Source organism: Lachnellula hyalina (assembly GCF_007821495.1).
Source record: "Lachnellula hyalina strain CBS 185.66 chromosome Unknown contig00056, whole genome shotgun sequence".
In the NCBI taxonomy this organism is placed as follows: Eukaryota; Fungi; Ascomycota; class Leotiomycetes; order Helotiales; family Lachnaceae; genus Lachnellula; species Lachnellula hyalina.
Window position 1 is genome coordinate 76,398 of NW_022157170.1, and position 22,938 is coordinate 99,335.

Below are 22,938 nucleotides of genomic sequence, written 5' to 3' on the forward strand. Positions count from 1 at the left end.
TGAGACTTGCAGTGAAAGCAGATACTCAGCGCCATTTGCCTGGAAACTAAATATAGGCACCCCGGCCTTGACACCAGCACCTTTCAGACCAGCAGTCAGACGAGAAACGCCCTGCAGCAAGTTCTTGTACGTCCATCGCAGGTAGGGACTCTGGCTATTGCCCTCTTCCAAAGGTAGACTTGGGATTCCGAATAGGTCATGCGATTGATGGACGGAAGCAATAGCTAAGTAGTCTGGATATTTCTGAACGGTTTCTGAGAACGTTTCCCATAGCGATGGAGGATCTTCTAAAAGAGGAGGACCGAAGGCTTCGCTCAGTTCATTCATGTTTTGTGAATCGTATATTCTGAATGTATCTTGAACTTGACAATTATTTGACCCTACGAGCAGCAATGCGGAGTTGAAGAGCAATAGGGAGGAAAGAATACCTCCAAGACCAGAAGAAGCTATCCCCCTGCCAATTAGCACCAGTCTTTAGAGAGACGCAAGACGCTAACTGGGATATCCGGCACGCAGGTACTCCGAGTCAATATTGTGATGCATTTTGCCTATAGCTCAAGCTGGCGTGCGGCGTAGGCGTCCTGTCCTGTGCCTCGGAGCATGACCCCGCAAGACGCAATCAGCTTACTCCATACCCCGTACCTTTAAACAACATGTCCGACCGACCGACCGACCGACCGACCGACCGACCGACCGACTCCTAGGTATAAATCCTATGGATCGTACGGCGGGAAAAGAATCCATGTACGACGCCCTGTTTATTTGTGTCAACTAGTAGGCGTTTACTTACTAGGTCTTAAACTTACGGGACGGGACGAGGTATCTGGTAGCTGCATGTTTGTTATCCTCCGCATTCGGCAAAGTGAACACACACGGTTGAAAACTCCACAAAAACTAAATTAGTATCTGATTTATGAGATAACTGTTGACGACGCACAAGAAAACTGCGAGTATGTGCTATGTTTAAGTTATTATGCGATAAAGAATTAACAAAGTTTATAACATAATGAAACGCGAGAGTTCTTGACTGACGTGCTGCATATATGTATGGAACACACGTGCGTTTTGTATTTGGTGAAAGATTTTAGTAATCTAGGTCTGCAAGTTGCAAGTGAGAGGGGGAAGATGGGATGGGATGGGATGGGAGTTTTCTAGTGGGACTCACACTAAGTATTTGCGCTAGTCCGATTGAAGTTACCTCCCCTCACATACCTGCTGTTATTATATGTTTTTGCTCTTTAGCAATTTTTCCTTTCAATATTTTGTTTTCTATTCTACTACTATTGAGTTTGAGACAGCAAATTCGAGATTCTGACTCCTTTTGGTGTTAAGAAAATTGTCCTACGTTTTCCGAATTTGACCCAAGTGTGTTTTGGTTATGACATGTTTTTATAAAACAAAAGATGACAAATGATGAAGTAGACGAGTCAGTTCGATTCACCTGGGTACAAAGCTTAGGATTTCATTCTAAGATTCACTTCTAGTGAGAGAGAGGTAGCACCCGCAATATCAACATTAAGTAAAAAGGGTATGTATTCGCAAGTATTACTCCGAACTCAAACACTCCACTTGAATAACTCTTATTGCAAACATACTTAAGCTACATATCAACACTCCTACTCCCTAGAAGAGAGCTCTATGAAAGAACCAATATCAGCTACTTTCATTCCAATTATCATGTTCAGCAGGGTCTTTGAAACAACTACACCCGAGAACCCATACCAAGGTCTATTCTCTAGGACGTCACGCTTCGAAGCTTATTGGGACACCGGTGACTGTCCTGGCGCTCAAGAATATCAGCAATTGAACAAGATATTTGAGTCTACAGCGCATATTCCCGGAGATAAACAAAATGCCGGCTTTCGGGCTTGCAACTCACACTCCAATAGTATTATCAAAAGGATACATGCCGGCGATCAGATTTCTACCACCAACAAAAGAATTTGCTTGATCGACTGGCCTTTGTCATCGCGTGGGGCGAAGTATCGCACCCTAGAGGTATTTTCTGCTGTGTATGATGCTATATATGTTGAATTGATGGCCGATGATATGAAAGTACTTCGTGCTGCAGCAGATGGCCAGGTCCAAATGAAGCCCGCGGATATGCTTGGTGCTTCCATACACCTCTTCAAGGGAATTAAGGACCACTTAAAGAAATTGTTCAGTCTTTTGGATAAGGAGTGGAAACCAGAATGTAACTGGGTGGAAGGATTGAAGGCGCAAGTTGAGGTTGGAAAATATTTGAAATTTCTAGAAGAGGCGCAGATGAAAGAGGTGAGAGAGCGGTTCAACGCTGCTGTCGATAACGTTGTCAGGGAGGAGAAGCACAGAAGGCAACCTGCAAATGCACGTTATCGGTGAAGATACTCTTAGTCAATTCCCTTTAAAGTACCAGAAAGTCGTGGATCCTCACACTATTTCACCAGTTTATGTTGTCAATGAAGATAGTATTACGGAACGAGACATTATTACCGAATACCGAACAATGGAAAGGGTCGATAATTAAATGCCAAATGTTCGAATACAGTCAGAAACATAGTGCAAAAGTGATGCTCCTTTGATAGATTACGAAATGCTCGTTGGCAAAGTCCTCGATGTCCTTCTCATAAATCGAAACCGATAATTTCCATACCCCCTATCATTTTCTTTCCCACCCGGTGCCCAATCTCTCAAGTCAATATGTAGCTCATCAATCATCTCAAACCCCCCTTTTACATAAAGTGGGAATCCAAACGGCGTCGCCCGCAAAAAGATCGGCAAGTGTTGTCGATCCGCGACTCCATTCCCATAATCGACCAGCGCCTTTCCAATACCCTGCTTCTGAAACGAAGGATCTGTAAATAACGCTTTGCATCTAATATAACTCTGTTTCCCATTGTGTTTCCCCAACAATTTATCTGTCTCTCGCGCCACATGCCCAGAGAGTCCAGGCGCGAAATCAGATCCGTTCGCGATTTGTTCATCCCGCTCTTGGATCTGCTCGTTAGTGAGTATATTCCACGATGCCCATCCACCTATGGCTCCTGTGGCTTTATCAATTGCTTTGATGTGAAGCCATGTCGGGTCGCCGAATTGGACTTCGAGCGCATCGGTCACGGCTTTCTCCAATTCTTGAGGTGTTGGGAAGTAGAGACTAAATGCAATATCTGGGAGACAGGCCGTGACGTTGATTTCTGCGAGGCGGGGTATGTCACTACGCTCTGCTGGGAGGAGTTTGAAGGCTGGTTCCTTATTCATAGCGATTGTAAGGAGATAAGCTGCTGTGCATTTGCAGAGGATGCCAGAATCACGAAGAGGCTGGACGTGTATCCCTGCAAAACCACTAAGCATACAGGGGAATGACCACTAAAAATACAGTAACTAGTAGGCGTGTACGCTACTTCAGCGATCAGTACTGTGTTTTGTGCAATTCCATTTATAGCGTGAGATATTGATCATAGGACTACTTCATTATCATCCTTTTACCTTTGAGCACCTTATTAACCATTTAAGAAATATTAGACTCAAAGATTGTAAGTACACCATGCTCTTCATCCCGCTTTTCACCAATCTCCTGAAATCCATACTGATCGACCAGTGCCCTTGATGGTAAGTTGTCAGGTCGAATGGTGGCTCGAACAATCTTGACATCTGGATGGCATCTGCAGTCTCAAGCAGTATCTCCAACGCTGCTCTTGCGTGGCCCTTTCGGCGATGCAAAGGGTCAATAGCATAGCCAACTTCAACCATGCCAGCCTCATCAGGTGGACTAATGAACCCCGCTCGCCCAACGATTGTTTGTGTATCCGTATCAACAACCAGTCGAGTAAGCCAAGGCTCGTCGTTGGCATTAAGTTCAATCTCGGCGTAGCGTCTCTTCCATGTGCTTCGACATAAGTCAGAGATGAGAATCGACGGTAGTTTGAGTGGAAAAAGTTCTTGAGCGGAGTCCAGGTCGCCTTCTTTGAGTGCCTGCATTACGGGCAATGGGAGTAGTGTTAGACTTCGTCCTTTTGCACCTGGTATTGTTGAAGTCCAAGACTCTGAAGTAACAGACATGGTCATAGTATAGATGAACCAGCTGGATGAAGATGTTTCCTGTTATGGTGTCGGGCTGTATTCTCGTGAACGATCAGCTTCAACTCGAAACGGAGATGGAATCTTCGGAATTTGTTTGTACTCCGTAAACAGTGGAGGAACACACTTCGTCGCTTTTGCTCTTTTATAACTTCCTATACACTCAAAACATCTTAGTCAATTTTACCATGTCCAATAAAGACTGTTGGATTACTGTCGATCGAGAATGGAAGGTTGTAGTCTGGAGTTTGGCTTATCCCAAAAAGGAAAGAGGGGTCATTTATTTTTGGAGGGGTAGCCACGTGATCGCGAGTTATCAGGTTTCTTGAAAATTCTGGAAAGTTAAATCCCAAATCACCAACGCCCAAAACATGCCTACCAACCTCTCCGAAGACGAGATCGACGATATGTTGTACTTTGCCCGTACGGGGGACAAGGAAGAATTTAACACTGCAAATGAAGAGCTCTGCAAAAGGGAAAATATTACCCTGGTCGAGTTGCTGGAAGCAGCGCGCGATGAGCAGAGTGGAAATGGAGTTTTGCATATGGCTGCAGCCAATGGATTCGAAGGTACGCGCTATTTCCATTGTCTATCTGGACTGTTCCTGCCATGCCTTGAGCCACTGCTAACTTGAGATATCCAGGTCTCTTAGAACAGATCTGCAAAGCTCTCTCGAACCCCTCTCCACAGAACCCCGCGATGCTAGCCATTCTCAACGCACAAAACAAAGCTGGCAATACAGCATTGCATTGGGCTGCTTTGAATGGTCATCTAGGGTCTGTCAAAGTACTTTTGGATCAAGGAGCAGATCCTACAATCACCAATCAGAGAGGTCATGACCCGATTTATGAGGCCGAGTTGAATGACAAGAAGGATGTCGTGGAATGGGTATTAAGAGAGGGTGGCGACGAATTGGAAGAAGGGGTCAGTGGAGAGACTGCTGGAGGTGCTGCGAATGAGGGTGCTGATGAGGACATGGAAGTTGGCGAAGATAATGGCACAAACGGAGAAGCGTCCACAAAACTGGAAGAAAAGCTAAACCAGATGGACATCCAAGACGCCACTCCCAACACCTGAGCCGCCACAAACGAGCTTCGGACGAATTATATGCTTCGGAAGAAGCGGTCAAGCATTACTTGCACGACTCTGTCTTCAGTATCGAGCGACACCATATCATCCATATGCCGGCTTCCACACTGCCTAATGCCTGAGCCGCCATGAGTTTTACTTGAGAGAGAAGATCGACGAGTCATGGTAGGTCTTACGAGACAATGAAGTAGCGATACAGCATGCAGCATGCAGCTATTATAATCCAATAAACACTGTGCAATTCACGTTTACAGGAGTGTTACCGTACTTTAGCCGCTGCAATACCTTCTACCAAACCTTGTTTCAACAGTCTTAATCCTCACCAATGGTTTCAGTCTTCGTCTTGATTTTCAGCTTGTTTATCCAAACCCAAGCCTGCTATCAGCCCAATAGTTTTAGCAAACTCTCTTGAAAGCTAGATCAAATCAATCGAGGTACGAGCTGAAAAAGGCCCCTGATGCCAGCATTCGCAAGGTAGCGATCGACTCTTCTTCTCTTATTGGGATCCCACACCTGAAATTCTACCTGGTTCAAGTTTCATTGCTTATCCATTGCTTATACACTGCTGATACACTGTTTCAAGGTGCTTTGCTAGCGCAAAACCTCATTTTACCCCTTTCTGAAGCTTTTCGGTCAGTTCTGTTTCTTCTTTGGTTTTGTTTTCCTTTGACTTACTTCTGAGCGCTGGACGCTGGTGAATTTTTACCATATTTTCAATTAGTTGCAGTCCAATGGACGAGGCTTTGTCTTCTATGTCAGATCTAGATTATTGGTGTGGCTCACCCCACGCACTTCGTCTCACACCCGCATGAAGGTGTCTCCCCTTCTCAGTATTACTGGCTCGTTTGCTAAGTCCACATTCCGCGTTTGAGGCTTACTGCATATTGTAAGTGCGTAAAAGCAGCATACTCTTTTTTCGTGGGAGTGACGCCCGACGTGGCAGGAATAGCTTTATCTTGCGGCTGAGATTCTGCTCAGGTCTCGTTTGCTTACTCTTACGATTGTCTCAAGGCGTCATGACAGACAATGCTGATTATCATACACTGTATTATCTGGAGGGCCATCGCGGAGCTTTCTTCGGTCACACCTCTCAGTTGCAGACTTCCAAATTTCGCGACTCCACCTACTCCTGGCAGACACCAATTGAGATCATCCATGGTGTGCAATTAGCCTGCAAGAACTGAGAATGAAGCCCGCAGTAACAGACTCTCGGGTGAGCACCGCCATTGAATTAACGGGATTTACTTTCTTACACCATGGTAGAATGCTAACATCGCTTTGAGCAGACTAATTCAATTCGGACATGGTCACCTTTGCGAAAAGTGCCTCCAAGGACGGAAGATTGGGAACTCACATTCTCAATCGTGAAGGCAAAATCCATTGGGCACGGCGGCTCGGGAACAGTGTTCGCAATCGATCAGTCCAAAGTCATAAAGATCTTCTCGGAAGATACTTACGGCAAAATGGACCTGAAACGAGAAAAGGAAATTTTCGAAATCCTTCAGAGTAGAGAGACTTCTAAGCTAGTAGTTACTTTCAAGTACCAGTGGACATCTGGTCTGGTCCTAGAACGGCTTGAGTCAACTTTACGCCAGCGACTTGCAGGAATTTTACCACCTTCTCAACCACCTCTGGCACTACAATGGGTACAGGAGTGCAGTGCGGCTGTCAAGTTCATCCATAGCCACGATGTAATCCATGGAGATCTAGGATGCCAGAACTTTTTAGTCGATTCAAATGGGCACATCAAACTTTGCGACTTTGCTGGATCAAAATTGCGTGGCCTAGATGCTTGGATCTCATATGAGGTCCGCAGCCAACATCCGACATATTCTGGTCAGCAGCCCACTATTAAGACCGAAATATTTGCTCTTGGTTCGGTCTTTTTCGAGATATACACCAGTCGACCCCCCTTCCCTTTAGCATCGAGCTTAATAGTTCGTCAGAAGTTTTTGGCGGGCGAGTTCCCCATCCAAGAAGTTTCTGACCCGGATGTACGGCATATTATTCAATCTTGTTGGGCTGGAGAGTATGAAAGTGTTTCTGATGTCTGCTCTGCACTTGAACACATGAGGGAATTTCTCTAGTACTGAGCTAGGAGTTACGGCGTTATGGCCTGAGGAAACTCTCTCTACTCTGGATGGAATTTACAGTGCCATTTTCCTTCTAGTTGATCACACAGACAAGGTCAAAAGTAGTGGGTCTTTTGATGTGTTTTGAAATAATAAAATATGAAATTAACTTGCAAGAACATTTAAAAACTACTTCCCGCCGAAATCCAGCACTGGGTTCATTTTGTGCGTGCGCCGAACTTAAAAAAGATTCTCCAGCGCCCTCATAGCCCTTTGAGTAGCCAAGATTGTGTCATCAAGTCATCCAAAAGTTGTTCAACAAAAGCGAGTGAAATGAGCAAGGGGAGGAAGATAATATTGTAATACAATTCATCGATGCATCGCAATAGAGAGACCAAGAGCTAAATTCCAGAAAGTACATCACCAACACAACTGAATCAGGGTTCCGTCGATTTAAAGTCAAATCCCGGAAGACCAGTCGACCTTTTCTATTGAACTTCTCCGGCATTAACCGTGGCATAGCATCTTCCTAACCTTGGCATGGGGCAATTCTCTTGTGGTGCATCTGCTATAACTATCCTCGTCGACGTCTATCATCTCGGTATCTTTCTTCTCGCTTTCTGCCAGACGAGCGCTCGCCAGAATCTCTGCCTCTTCCACTGGTTTGAGGTGGACCGATCTACAAATCGTTAGCGAGGTTCGGGTCAAAATCCAAAGACGACTTGAACTTACATATCTTGCGTCCCAGTGGTCTTTCGCCGCCTCTACTTTACGCTGATACTCGGCCACGGCTTTGTCGATGAGGTCACACACCTGACACGGCACCATTCGAGGAGTCGCACGGTCTAGATATGTCTGACCTTCCGCCTCCTGGACATCGTCGCAAGGAGCCTCTATCCGGGCACGTTCGCAGAGGTTGTAGGTGAGTAGTACCCAGGTGTGCATCTCTTTGCCTTGGGCGATTTCTTTGCAGATGGAGCTGCTCATCTGCAGGGAGTCTCGTCTACACATGATTGCCGGTTCTGGGTTCGGCTACTCGGTGTTGATGTATGTTTACCCCAAGGGGAAGAGCTTGCATAGGTGTAGAGTTTGTGACGATCGAGAAACTTCACAAGTCATTTTTAGCAGAACTTCAGCAGCATATCTACCCAAATCCATACACCACCCATATCTTCACCGAAAAGGCACATGTGCGGGTTGGGCCGCAGCGGCCTGAAGCGCCGTTGGTTCCCTTCCACCCAGTCGTGGGGAAACATCATGTTATTGATTTGCCTCAGTAGTTGCCTAACTCAGTCCTCCAGTGCTGACAGATATGTATATAAATGAGCCTCAAGTACTGTCGCACGACACAATATATGGTTGCATGATGACTGCTCTGATTGGTCGACTTGCTACCGGATGCCAGATGTAAAAGCGGCAAAGGTGCGGTAGTACATGCAAGCGGTCATGGAGTTTAGCGGTCAAGCGTTATTTCACTATATTGAAGGGTGAGAATTGGCATGGCAATATGAAAAATGTAGCGTTTCGTAAGTGACGTGGCGTATTCCGCCAGGATGGTTGCGCTATATAGTCCCTAGCGGCTCTTCCCTTGTGACTTGCTCTGACTGATAACCGTGGGGGGTTTATTGCCTCTTTCTGGAACAGAAAATCCCAATGATCGCTCAAGATAGAGAATAATTTTCAAAATAAGCTTGTATATGCCGTGCTTGACTCAAAGGAAACTAATCAGAGCTTGGTTACATATCCTCAATCTTAAAATTCAGTGGAAGTGACAGCACAAGACGTTCACTTCAAGATACTGCATATGGCCACTCACTTACCGATCTTATGTTCGCAAACGAGATGATTGGTTAGAATAATCTAATATTGTACACTTTTCCCAACACAGAGCACAGTTTATACTCCTGACCCATAAATCAACAATTGGTACCAAGCTGCCGATAGGTGCACCACAATACCCGCCTAGCGCTCGTAGGTAACCATGATATGTCCCACGCCACAGAGTCAATTTATATCGAGGTAGCTATAGGGTAGTGGAAAAGGTCGCTCGATTCTTGGATTTGAACATGACAGTAAACCCATAGAGGGGAATGCACCGTACAAATTCAGTACCAATAGCTAGAGAATCCAAGCTTCAACTGATGATCGCCTCAATTCACGATCTCAGGAATCGGTAAATTAGTAGCTAGTCTGTGTTCTGGGCAGTACTGATCAATCTCTTTGACACGGTCCATATTCCACCCCGCGATCTTATGAAACCCAACAGGAGTATCATACCACATCGTCTCGACAGAAAACTTATTCGCAGTCTCTACATCCGGCAGCTTGGCACCTATAGCCTTCATCTTGTGGTAAAACCACTGATCCTCATATGCCAGCTTGGGATCATAAACTGTCGCGTTGGTCAACTCGTCGATCCACGAAGAGGAGTCAATAATGTCGAGCGTCATCTGCCGGTTGCGCAGTGATAACCCTCCATTCATGCCCTCGTCACCTGCTGGTAAATTCGGATCGATAGGCGCCCCCACAAAATCATACTCCAGGAAGTCGTCCACTCGCATGGGTGCGTTTGCACAGAGGATAGAATCGGCCTGGAAAAAGAGGATACGTTCAGCAGGTGCTAGAGCTTCCCAGAGCCACGGTTCTGTAAGAAACAGTGAGACATCTTTGTGGTCTTTGAATTGTGTGTTTGGCGGTAAATATCGGAATATAATATGTTTTGACGCTATCGCGCGTTTGAGAGGAATGGAAGCGGGAATGGTGGTTTGGGTCGTGAAAATATGAATTGGCCATTCTGGGCCGAGGACAGTTGAGAAGTGGAGGAAGAGTGGGACTAGAGTATCTAGAGGTCGTGTTTCGACGATTGCAGCGACATTTTTTGCGGGTGTTAAGACGGCGACCGCGGAAGACGACGTTGGGGTAGCAGAAGGTTGGAGGATGGAAGTAGGTAATGTTTCCGGCGCGGTCGATTCTTCAAGGCTGCTAGATGACGTTGTAATACTGGATAAGTCCGGCGTTGAGTGTAATTGTCTCGAGAACGTGACAATCCAGATAATCGCGAGGAGAAATACTGAGCAGAACACGAAGAACCATTTTTTCCCAAATATTAACAAAGATCCGGAGGATTCATTGTCATAATTGAAAACCTAATATCTGTTAGCTAGCAAATAACTTATCGGGGGCAAGGAATTGTCAAGGGACCTTTGTGGACCTAGCCATTGCAAATATGGAATTAGCACCTATGTCTTACTTGAGACGAACGACCTGTGTTTATCTTCTCTGGAGAAGTAAAGATAGTTAGGAAAAAACTCGCGAGGGTGTTAAAAGGAATGTGTGTAGGAAAACGTGAGACATTTCAAAGTCAAGATGAAAAAGTCTATGCTACAGTTGCGGGCTGTTCTTTATGTGATTCCTTTTCCCGCCGCACGAGGTATGGAGCCTATTATAAATAGAATCTTTACATATTTACTGGACAAGGGTATGTTTACTTAGAGTCAAGCTTAAGACAGTATACTCTCTGCCCCCTTGATAAATGTTAATGAGACTTCGCGCTACCGCGTAAATGAGCGAATGATATCGTTCGTCTAGAGCATAGTACTGTAGAACCTTAACCATGCCCCCCTGCGCAAGCTCTGGGGCGTTGACCATGGCTGTGCTAGCTGATGCATCTATTCTGGGTGTAATAAGAGAGAGGTTATCTAAGTGGGTGTAAAGAAGGATGCGAGGGAAGGTTCCAGCGCTTAGAGGGAAGTACGATTGCGCCTTATCAGCCTGTACAGTAAGGGATGTATAAAGACACTCCTACCACTACTACTTTTCTAGGCCAGTCAGATACCCTACCTAGTGTGACGTTCGCTTCCCCCGAATGCGAGCGAAGGGAGGATCGACTATTAGGATTCTATGTATTATGAAGACTTTACGTGGTTCAACTTTTATTAAGGGGGGTGGGGGCGTGGTCGGTGTATAATCGAAATAAGCATAACTTAATACGACGTATAGTACAGTAGGGTGCAGAAGGTTTGAACCCATGTCTTTGTGGCCACTAAGCAAAGTAAGCACTTGTGTTGGAATGAGGGCGGTGTCCCAGGTCATACGACTTAGCTCACTGGTAGTCAGCGAAGAGGTCATCACCTCTTCGCGTCTCCCACTTCCACCTTTAGAGATAGACATCAAGAACAACAACCGATTATGTTGGTATCACAGGTTTGATATCCGTAATCACTTCTCTATACTACGTAGTAGACTTGATACTAGTTGATGTTGCTTAGCATTCATGGTGGTGTAGAAGCGAAGAGGTTATGCCTCTTTGCTGACTAAGCTACGCTAGGTCACATGACTAGAAAGGTCGTGATGCGGTTCGCGATGCGGTTCAAGTATTGTAACAGATTATGACCACCTTGTACTAGCTAGTACGAAGTGTTTTGACACGGTATCCTGTGATACCAACAGCTTGACTTATTTGCGTTAAATTCACGCCACTTCTAGCTTCGCTAAATAATGTGGAGGGACAACACAACCGCGGACTCTAGGCTAGGATCTGACTTATAGACTTAGCAAACACGATTTAATACGAAATACGAAATAACCGAGCGAGGAGTACAACGCGCCGGTACGTTCCGCAAGTGAACGCGCATTTTAGCAGCAGCCAGTCCGTGCCCCAACACGCTAAACCCCCATTCAACGTCTGTGCTATTATCAAGTGGATTCCATTATTCCTATACTAATTAGCCTCTATAATAGGTAGTCTGGAGCTTCATTGCCTCAGGCAGAATTGGAAAGGGTAAAAGCCGAGAGTGAGCACGCCATAGCAATTTATATATACATGTAGAAAAACATATTTTTGCGCATTCGGTCACGTGTAGTAGTAAGGTACTGCATCTAATGTTACAACAAACACTAATACTAACACTTACTATAGCACTCAAGATACGAAGATCAAAGATCGTAACATCTAAAGAAAGCAAGAAAGGCCCAAAGAGGTAAAGATTTACAGATCTTAAAAGGTAAACAAAGCTGAACATAAGGAAGGTAGTGAAGGGGAAATCGACCCAACAAGTCGGTAACGCGATATCAGTATTTCATCGTTCAAAGCTACGGACCCAGGTCCGATTCATCGCTGTACTCCGTCATTATACCCCTTAGCTGCCAGGTATACCTAGTGGCCCGAAAATATTTATTCAAATACCTGTTCACTAATGGTTCGTTCCTTAGCGAGAACAGAGAGAACGGAAATTTATTCCGCAATGTTCTTTCTGCTGTACAACTCGACTAAAAATACCCATATAGTATTACCTGGACGTCGTGGCTATCATAGCCTACCCCGCACCGCCTCTTCCCCTGGGGGCATCTGTTATCTTTCGCCATTAGGTAAGTTAGTTTATGATCTACCCTATGGAGTACAACTGCCTGCAGTAACCGGCAGATCTCCTTTTTAGGAAGGTGTTATGAAGATAGTTACAACACAAGTCACTGGAAACTCGCAATTGAGATAGCAGATAGCATAATGCATGCAGATCTATCGTATCGGCACCAAATCATTTATCCTGCAATCAATATGCTTCTAGAAAGTGGGCTCCGGCGTCTATAAAGACTGCATCGCCTATTCTTGACATTAAGGTCAGAACCTTAATGTTTATTGCATTCTAGCGTTTTGAAAAGGCAAAGTGGCATTCGCTTACTACTGCTAAGATGTCGGAAAAAGAAACCAGAGGGGACACCATTGGTGAGATACAGACAGGTGATACTCTCAACGAGAAGACACCGGGCGTAAGTTGCTAACCCAATGCTACATACTGCATTTGTCTTGCCATTAACACTATTTACTAGACCGGATTCGAATCTGTTCTCGATATCACCCAAGACCAAATCGAGGCGTGGGTACCGTCTGTCTCCATGACATAAAGCGCTAGCTAAATACACACAAAGGGATCTTAATGTAACTGAGAATGACTTGATCAATGCGAGAGAAAATGCCAAGGATTTGACCCTGGAGGAAACACGCCAGGTATATTAGCCTCTCAACTTTAACATCTCACTTCTATAATACTGAATTTAGCGTCATAGATGATGAAAAAAGTTTACGATGTCCATCTCAAAGACCCAAATTTTCCCGTTGTGATTGTCGACAAGATCAAGGCCTTCCTTGATAATGAGGATATATTCGAACACCCCCAGAACTACACTGATCTCATTTTTGAGATGAAGGCAGAGGCGGCATTGATCACAGGTAACAGTCCTTATGCAGAAGTACGCGCTGTTGTCAGCAATACGGATGACATGACGATGCCGTGCTCTACCATCCGTGTCTGGGTCATAGGACTTCTATTTGTCGTCGCATTGGCTTTCGTCAACCAGCTCTTCTCCATTCGGCAACCTCAAATAGTTGTTACTGCCAATGTAGTGCAGCTGCTATGCTTCCCCGTTGCAAAAGCTGCGGAAGCAATCCTTCCTGACTGGGGCTTCACGATTTTCGGTACCAGGCACAGCTTGAACCCTGGCAAGTTTTCACCCAAAGAACATATGCTGATCACTATTATGGCAAGTGTTGGCTATGACTATCCATACACGGACAACATTATCTGGTCACAATATCTTCCTCAGTACTTCAACCAGAGCTATGCGGGTCATTTCGGATACCAAATTTTGGTTGCACTTTCAACCAATCTCATCGGATACGGCATTGCTGGAGTGTGCAGAAGATTCCTTGTCTATCCAGCATATTGTGTTTGGCCCGCATCCTTGGTCACCATAGCTTTGAATGATGCTTTCCACACAGATAAAAACATTGCAGTACCGGGCCCTTTTAAGAGAATATTTACAATTTCTCGACTCCGGTTTTTCCTGTACGCCTTCATTGCCATGTTCGTATATTTTTGGTTCCCCAACTACATCTTCCAGGCCCTGAGTGTCTTTAATTGGATGACATGGATCGCCCCAAATAATGTAAATCTTAATATTGTCACCGGCATGGAAAACGGCCTTGGACTCAATCCGTTCCCAACGTTTGACTGGAATATCATGCTCTGGGATACGCCGCCACAGGATCCTCTTAGTAAGCACAACGGGTTTTTTCATATTCCATCTCTTCCAATTATGTTCTATTTTATATACCCCAAAACCTCCTTTTCATACTTCCTAAAATAGAAAATGTCTTTCCACTGCTCCCAAAACACTCCTGAATAGAAAATAACTAACTTGCTTGTCATCCAGTGGTGCCATTCTTCAACACTTTCAGTAAATTTATAGGCGGATTCTTCAGTTTCTTCGTCATTTTAGGGATCTGGTACAGCAACAGCTACTACACTGGTTATCTTCCCATCAATTCCAATAGGGTTTTTGATCACTTTGGCAAGCTTTACAATATTTCTCACGCCATTAATGAGAAGGGGCTGTTTGATGGCCCGAAATACGAAGCATACTCTCCAGCTTACTTGTCGGCCGGCTACGCAACTGTTTACTTATTTTTCTTCGCAATCTATTCCTCGGTCATCTCCTACACCTACTTGTATCACCGGCATGAAATCGCCATGGGCTTCCGCAATCTTATCAATAGCTTCCGCAAGAAAGAGGACAGAAACAGCGACCATGACTACACAGATATTCATAATCGACTGATGGCTAAATATCCTGAAGGTCAGCAGCAGATCTCTCAATGAATATTTCCTGTCAAGCTTTAAATAATAGCTGACCTATGTAACTGCAGTTCCTGAATGGTGGTATTTATTAGCTCTTTGCTTTGCTATTTGTCTTGGATGTGCTGGCATTGCCGGGTGGCATACTTATACTACCGTCGGCGTGGTATTTTATGGCATTCTATTGTGCCTCATTTTTGTTGTTCCTGTCGGCATCATCAAAGCCATCACCGGAATAGAGATAACCTTGAACGTTCTTGCGGAGTTTATCGGCGGTTCGTGGGTTGCAGGCAATGCCCTAGCTATGAATTACTTCAAGGCTTTCGGGTGAGTAACCTTCTACCGTCTCAAAGATGCAATTCTGTCCATTGGATCAAATACTTAATTGAGACCTGCAGGTACGTAACCTGCGCCCACGCTCTCCGCTTCTCCAACGACCTCAAACTAGCCCACTACCTCAAAATCCCACCCAAGCAAACCTTCTTCGCGCAAATGATCGCCACCGTTGTCTCCAGTCTTGTCTGTACCGGTGTCCTAAACTTCCAGATGAATTCCATCGAAGACGTCTGCACAACTAACCAGAAAGACCACTACACATGTCCAGGCATCAATCAATTCTTCACCGCCGCCGTATTGTGGGGAACTATCGGGCCCAAGAAAGTATTTGGAAAGGGCGGGCAATATACTGCGCTGCTGGCTGGCTTCCCCATTGGGTTTGTACTTCCGTTTGTGGTGTACTATGCACAGAAGAAATTCCCGAGACAGACGTGGATGAGACAAGTCCATACTGTGGCGATCCTGTATGGAGCTATTTCTTATGCACCTTATAACCTTGCTTATCTGTGGCCCGGGGTGCCAATTGGATGGTGGAGTATGGTGTATATGAAGAAGAGGTCCCTCGCCTTTTGGTCAAAGGTGCGCCCTAATTCACCCCTCCTTAAAATCCCTTTCGAGTGAGTAAATAAGCTGACTCGGGGTTTGTTTTAGTACAACTATGTTCTCTCTGCTGCATTCTCCTCCGGCATTGCTCTTTCCGCAGTTATCATTTTCTTTGCGTTGCAGTATACAAATACTAGCATTACGTGGTGGGGTAACGATGTTAGCTTTCAGGGCTGTGAGGATACGCCTTGTGTGAAACATCATCTTGCGAGCGGTGAATACTTTGGTCCAAGGATTGGGAATTTTCATTGAACGTGGTAACATTTCGGACTATCACTAGGATACCTTCCTTGCAGCTGCACACTTCTAACTACTCTTTGGAGTTAATAAGTAGTTAATACGATTGAAGAAATCGGTGTGTTCCACACTGTAATGAGATTTAACAAAGGAGCTTAACTTATCGGTGTTTATTTTCTCGATTTCTTGATTGTGTTTATTCCAGTTCAGCTGAATTCTTCTTTAATAGGTTCTTTATAAATTAAAGAGACCATAAGTGTCTGCTTCAGTCCATAACTAATTCCGCTACTATTCCACACCGGTACTATTCCAGAGCAATAGTTAAGCTAGTATAACTAAAAGTCAAGCTAGTATAGTAAGTCTCTACTCTTCCTAAAGTTAAACTAGTATAACTAGTATTTACACTAAAGTTTAGCTAGTATAAGTATATAATATATAACGTGGTTTATCACCGAGCCGCGCATATCACCAAGCCGTGCACTTTTCTCTACTTTATCACCTACTAACTTTAACACGCGTTTTCTTAATAACTACTAATAGAAATTTAAACCTAAGAAGCACGAATTATCTTAGCTATTAAGGCTATTCATACGTCTAAAAAGTTAAGCTATTAAGCTGCAGCAAAAATCTATAACATCCCTAAAACTACGCTACATAATAGAATAACTAGTTAAACAGCTTATTACAAACTTAGGGTTAATTGCCTTAAATTAACTAAACTAGAGGAGAAGGTACTTATTTAATATATACTTGATCTAGATATAAGAGGATTTGCGCCCCGGCTAGCTAGCGTGGAAGATATAGCAAATTATATACTAGAATCTTAAGGGGGATAACATATTAGAAAGCTCTAGGCACATTAATTTATAAAATAACGCCTAGAGTTAAAGACGCGTTTTAATCGCGTTTACAACTTTTAAAGGGCCTTATATAAAGATCCTAAGCTTATTAAAGCGTGGTTCTAGTTAGTTTAGAATATACAGGTAAAATATAGTATCTAAGACTATAATTTCTATAACTTTAATAAGATAGGCTTTATAATAGGTATTATTTGCACTGGAATAGTTATTACATGCGCTAATTAATATAGTAGAGGCAAGGCTATTCAGCTAGGTAATTAGGAATAGGCAATAGCAATTATTTGCATTAATAGTAAAGGTTAGAGTGTCCCTCTATTTCTAGTGGTTTAAGGTGTTAACCACCTCTCTAGTTAGTATACTAAAGGCGGCCTTCCTTATAACTAGGTTATTAAACTAATAAGTAATAGATAGACAAATAATAAGATAGGTCTAGAATAGTTAAAACACTTCAATAAATATACTACTACTTATATAAGAGGTCCATATCAAATGCTAGTGTTAGATAGGCATAAGAGTTACAAATCGGCCGCATTTTAAGAGTATTGCAAGGCTAATAATATTATAACTCTTTACCTACCTACTTACTTGTCTTATTTAACCTAGCCACTTAATATTAGGTGTTTTAGTATTTTTAAATAGATATACGGCTATTAAATTAAAACTTTTATTAAGGCTTATATTAACTATATTACTAAGGTCAAGTTCTTTTTAGCTTTCTATGCGGCTTATAACTAGTTAGTTACAACTTGAAATGCTAAGGCTAGGTTCCGCAGAGCTGGATTAGTGCCCTTTAACCCTTAAGCAGTATTATTAAAGCTAGATGTTAAGTTATAGACTCCTATGCCTACTAGACCCCCTTCTGCAAATGCCGACCCTTAGATTTCCTAGACCCCTTACAACCTAACTAATACTCTCTTATAGATAACTCTAGTTAAAAATCGCATTGCTAGTTATTAAGGAAGCTTACTAACCCTAATTTTTGCTATAGTTGCTATATTAGCTAAAGGTATAGAGCTATTAGCTTATAAATTAACTCTTATAAATGCCGAGATCCGTACTCTTCACTAGGTAAATAAAGCCCTTAGCAAACGCTGCAGGGCTAAAAAAACCCGTATCCGCTAAGGGGGTGCACTTACTATAGAGGATACATATAATATATTAGCTTAAAAGGAGGTAGATAAGCAGATTCGATGCGATAAGCGCTCTAGGGAGGCTTTTTAAAATAAGGGTCAATTAACTAAATAACGCTATAGCACTTATAGAAAGACTAGTTATAATATATAAACATATTAAGAAGTTATAAATATATCTAGTTTATTAGATTCTAAGTAGTTTTAATTAATATAATATGTTATAGTAGTTTAATTATATTTTAAAGTGGTAGGGTAGAAGGGAAGTGCGCGGCTCGGTGATATGCGCGGCTCGGTGATAAACCATGTTATAGATAAGTAATATATATAAAGAATATATAAAGAATTCTAGCAGAGAATACACTCTATATACATGCTACTATACTAGCAATCGCTAGACTTTTTTTTGTCGCTAGGAACATCCTCAATATCGCTGGTTCCGTCTTCGGTTTTGTCCACCCATTTCAATGTTGCAGCGCGGAGTTGCTTTGGCTTTGACTCCCGTTAAAAGCGCTGAAACAATGTCAACAAGGTTAAGTGCGGACAAAATTGCGCTGATTCCAAAGGTTCCACCCTGATATTCTAGTCGCCCACCAGAGAGAGAAGCAGGCCGGCCGAGTATGTATGGCGCGTAGGAGTAGGCGTGTAGAAAGAACGGGGCGATTAATGCCATTTCGCACGACAGGATCAATGAAGGTAGCCCTTTCGACAGGTCATCGAATGTGAAATATTTGGTGGCGTGCAAGTGTCCGCCAGTCATGAGGAAGTTGAAAACAAACTGGAATATGTTATCAGCTCGGGATCGAGGGCAGACTTGAGTGATGTCTTGTTTCTTACAGTCTGAACGAAATTGAGAAATATGAGGATTTTGAAACAGAAGAATTGTTTCATTGTTCCGCGAGACTTGAGGGTAGATTTTGACCTCTTGTAGAAGTTGAAGATCGATATTATTGCGACGGAAGTAGAAATCATTCTTATAAGTGTAATCTACGAAAATATTAGCGCTTGTTAACATTAATCAATACAAAGATGTCGGGGGCGAATTTACCCAAATATGAGCGAAGTGTGGTTTATTCGAAGTTATGCAGTAGGTGTTAGCTGCCAGTGAAATCGCTGTTGCAGCCCACAAGATAATGCTGACTGGAATGAACTGAAGAACACCAAAGGATAATTTCTGGGCTTGACGTCAGTGTCACCTCAATAGTACATTCGCTGGACCTGACATACCTGGTACCATAAAAGGCTGCCTCCTCCCTGGGCTTTCCCCTTCTTGTCAATCAGCTCGAGTTGTTCCCAGAAACTCTCTTGATGGGCATGATCTGGTACAATGTATGCCGATATAAGGAGAAAGAAGGACCCCATGGGCAATGCTTCTCCAAGATCGAGACCAGGTACAAGATACGGTTGGGGCTTTCCGTCCAGCCAGACGCAGAGAAATGATATCAAAGAGAGTGCCGGAATAACTGTGATAATACGGATGATTCTAGTAAGATGGATCAGTCAGGAAGATGCACATTGCCCTTACTACAAGTCTGCTCACTGTTTCTGCTCCTGAGGGTTGGAAAAATGCACGGCATGGCTGAGAATAAGGAGCAAAGCTATCAATGACGCAAAGCCAGCGGTTGCCCCTGAGATTATGATTGATACCGAATGAAAACTGAAGCCGTTCACTAATGGTAGAATATCTAAAAGCTGTCAGTTGAAGAACCGTATTTGTTTAAGCTCTAGCTGCGTACCTGGTCCGCTGGTGTTTACCACGGGGCATACTGGCTTCGAATGGTTGTGGCCCATTGTGAATGATCTTAGTGCTCTTATTAGGCCTACTTTGCCTGCAACAATGCTCTGGATTCAGTCAAAAGAAGGTGAAAGGTTACAACAAGAGAAGGTTGAATTGGATGGAATATAAAACTGGTGGAAACACCCTCTTTTAAAGAAAGCCAGGGAACTACTGATAGTGGAGTCTGCCATTGGTAAGATCGTACGTATACGCCGTATGTAAGTCGTGGCTCTGGCGGTGTGGCTTGGAGGACCATCTCTGTGGGTAGGAAATTATTTTAGGCATAATACAGGATTGAGCATCGGATCAAGCTTTGAGGCACGCTATTTACCGGAGGCTCGTCGTTTCTGCCACATTTGGTAGCTCACATATCATAGGGCTGATGCATATCGGCTTCTGAGACGCGGCAAGGTAGTAGCAGCTCTTATATTCAATTGGAACTAACAGCTAAATTCCCTGGTTTAAAGCCTTCTTGCCGCACGACGGCTTAGGAAAAGATTGTGGGCCGTGAAGTTCAAGATGTGGCCAATCCATTGGTTTACTAACGCTGGAGAATGTCGCGGGTAGAGATTACTGTATATAAGCCTTCTAAGTCATATAGAGCTAGTTCAATATAGGCATCGGACGGCATCAAATCTCCCCTTCTACCTACTAAGGTCTCCGAAATTGCATGCATTCTTATAGAGCTGACTGTATATCAGTAGAAACCTTCTTCTCAAGTGCTGATTATTTAAATGTGCAGAAACTCAACTTAACGCCTAAGTTTTAGTATTCACGACTTCGTCGATGCGTCACGACATCAAAGCGCGCTGTTCGTGTCTGCTCGCTATCGCATAGCTGAAGATGAGCGCCATACACAAGAAAGTTGAAGTGGAGTGGCTGGACATATCATAATGGATAAACTTTGAACTCAATAACCCAAAAACCCGCTTTGTAGCATTAACTCCGAATCCTGCTGAATGCACAAACATACCAAAATGCGGCGGCCAAAGTAGCATCTCACTCCCATAACTTCATCCACCAATATCGAGGATAAATATACGCTGCAGCCAACGTCCCCACCACCGGACCCTCAAGCTGCGTTACCTCGCGAACCAGAAACCGTTCTATCACTGTCCCGGGCGCTCCAGGTGTAAAGAACCAGTCTCTTAGATTTTTATCTGAGAGTGCTTGGGCTGGTTTCGCTCGCGCGAACATGTCCGCTTCAAATGCAGCCACGTTCTCGTATAAAGTCTCCTTTGTCGTAGACGGCTTGATATACTCTGCAAGCTTCATGGCATCGGCCATGGCTAAGTTGGCCCCTTCTCCAGCAAAAGGCGACATCAGATGAGCAGCATCGCCGATGACTGTTACTCCAGGCTTGTTCTTCCATCTAAGACCTATTGGTAGCATGAAGAGTGCTCTGGTCAATACGGGCTCTTCATCAGCAACCGAGATGAATTTCTGGAGCTCTGGTGCCCATCCAGCGTACTCTTTAGCAAGTATCGTCTTTAGAGTTTCTGGATATAGGGCACTTGAACTGTTTTTTATCGCCCATTCTTTTTCTCTTGCTCCCCAATCCGTAACTTTAATCCTCCCATCACCGATTTGCCGAGCATCAATCGCGTGCCCGTCTCCAAAGCTAAAGAGCGATCCTTTGTTCACAAGTGCGTCAAGGTCAGGGTACCTAAAAGCAGCGTCGCGGATAGTGAACTCGGAGCCTGAAATGCCGGTGTAAATGGGAAGTTGATCAGTGATGAGAGCACAAGTCTTGCTCCATGCTCCATCTGCACCAATGATGAGGTCCGATATCTAGGTATCTCTTTAAGTTCTTGTCCGCGATAATCAGGGCTTCTCCATCGAATCGAGCCCGTTTCAGGAACTCTTCGTGAAGTCCCATAACTTTCACGGCGGCGAGCCCGGTTTTCGTGTGCAAGTCCAAAGTCCCACCAGGCCCTCGAGCGGTCGACGAGGTTTCGCTTTCAAATATCGTGAATGCAATGTTTGATAGGCTCAGAATCCGACCGAATGTGCAACCCGCAGGTCCTGCACCTATAATCGCAATACGGTGTGTCGGGGGATCTGCCATTATGATTGGTAAGTTAGTTTTTCAGCTCTGGAAGTCAAAGAGTGTATACTTGAGTAAGAGAGGTGGCCCAATTTCTGAATCCTGGGATCTGTTGGTCAGAATTAAGATTACAAGTGGCAATAATCATGGAAAATGAGCCGTTATATTTCAAGCCTGAAAGTTATTTTCAGCTTCTTTCGAAGACTACGAATTGCATACCACCACGGCGCAAAGACGTTGTAGTGATTAGATGATAGCCGACATTCCTCTCCTCTCTCGCCGAGGTTGCCCGAAATGGTAACCTTAGCGACTCAGACCTAAGGTACAGTGCAGTACGGAGGTACGAAGTACCTTACTTCGCCCCACAGATGCATGCATGGCAGTTCCCCCCTGGCTAAGGTAGTCAGTCGTAAGCAAGCAAGGGTCTTTACGTATATACTGGATGGACACTTCCACTCACTCCACAAGACTCACTTCAAAGTTGCCGACTATCTGCCTCTTTTGCATCTCCGCCACGCCGCCGCGATCTTCCTTTTCTGTCTTGCTACTATACAATTACTATTGAATCTACACCCGATCACTTTCACCGGCTATGGAAATATCACGTATCCGTAAACCAGGCTGTTATACCTGCAAAGGTAAAAGAGTCAAGGTGACTTATTTCCTCTGGTGTTTGTAAATCTGACGTTACTGATAATAACCTCCTGTATTTGTAGTGCGATAGAACTGTACCATCCTGTCAAAGATGTCTTAGAGCGTGCAAGATATGCCCTGGATATCCAAATGAGTCTGATCGTATGTTCCGCGATATGGGCAAGTATGCCGAGGCCAAAGTCCAGGAGAGAGTTAAGGACCAACTCGAAAAAGATCCCTACCCAGTTGCTGAAATTGAAGGACGTCATATCCTTAAAGTCTTCTCGCCGAACAATTCCCAAATCAGCGAATGCATTCTCGGCCGCATCCCTCAGCAGGTCGGAACACACTGGGTGGATCTCGCTATTCCTCGCTTTTTTACCGACTACATCTTTCGATTGGAACGTCGTGACCCTGTTAGTCTAGCATTCATCAAGGAGATTGCTAGCACAAATGCCTCATGTGC

General features: G+C 44.1%; 5 protein-coding genes across 5 annotated transcripts; 3 read left to right on the forward strand and 2 right to left on the reverse strand.

Moving 5' to 3' along the window:
- Window positions 1-2,565: 2,565 nt before the first annotated feature.
- On the reverse strand, window positions 2,566-4,038 carry yjdG (putative N-acetyltransferase; the record flags this gene model as incomplete). Its single annotated transcript, XM_031149716.1, has 2 exons — window positions 2,566-3,322; window positions 3,521-4,038. The coding sequence occupies 2 exons, from the start codon at window positions 4,036-4,038 to the stop codon at window positions 2,566-2,568; spliced, it is 1,275 nt and encodes a 424-aa protein (XP_031005841.1).
- A 389-nt stretch (window positions 4,039-4,427) lies between these two features.
- Window positions 4,428-5,134, forward strand: LHYA1_G004761 (Ankyrin repeat-containing protein; the record flags this gene model as incomplete). Its single annotated transcript, XM_031149717.1, has 2 exons — window positions 4,428-4,626; window positions 4,701-5,134. The coding sequence occupies 2 exons, from the start codon at window positions 4,428-4,430 to the stop codon at window positions 5,132-5,134; spliced, it is 633 nt and encodes a 210-aa protein (XP_031005840.1).
- A 1,198-nt stretch (window positions 5,135-6,332) lies between these two features.
- RUK (Serine/threonine-protein kinase) lies at window positions 6,333-7,233 on the forward strand (the record flags this gene model as incomplete). The annotated part of the gene is made up of 2 exons (XM_031149718.1): window positions 6,333-6,359; window positions 6,433-7,233. 2 exons carry the CDS (start codon window positions 6,333-6,335, stop codon window positions 7,231-7,233), a joined length of 828 nt encoding a protein of 275 aa, XP_031005843.1.
- Window positions 7,234-9,368: 2,135 nt separating this feature from the next.
- On the reverse strand, window positions 9,369-10,572 carry LHYA1_G004763 (uncharacterized protein; the record flags this gene model as incomplete). The annotated part of the gene is made up of 2 exons (XM_031149719.1): window positions 9,369-10,364; window positions 10,564-10,572. The coding sequence occupies 2 exons, from the start codon at window positions 10,570-10,572 to the stop codon at window positions 9,369-9,371; spliced, it is 1,005 nt and encodes a 334-aa protein (XP_031005842.1).
- Window positions 10,573-12,906: 2,334 nt separating this feature from the next.
- Window positions 12,907-16,040, forward strand: isp4_0 (Sexual differentiation process protein isp4; the record flags this gene model as incomplete). Its single annotated transcript, XM_031149720.1, has 8 exons — window positions 12,907-12,984; window positions 13,045-13,091; window positions 13,144-13,222; window positions 13,282-14,269; window positions 14,428-14,850; window positions 14,921-15,176; window positions 15,248-15,764; window positions 15,837-16,040. The coding sequence occupies 8 exons, from the start codon at window positions 12,907-12,909 to the stop codon at window positions 16,038-16,040; spliced, it is 2,592 nt and encodes an 863-aa protein (XP_031005845.1).
- Window positions 16,041-22,938: the final 6,898 nt, after the last annotated feature.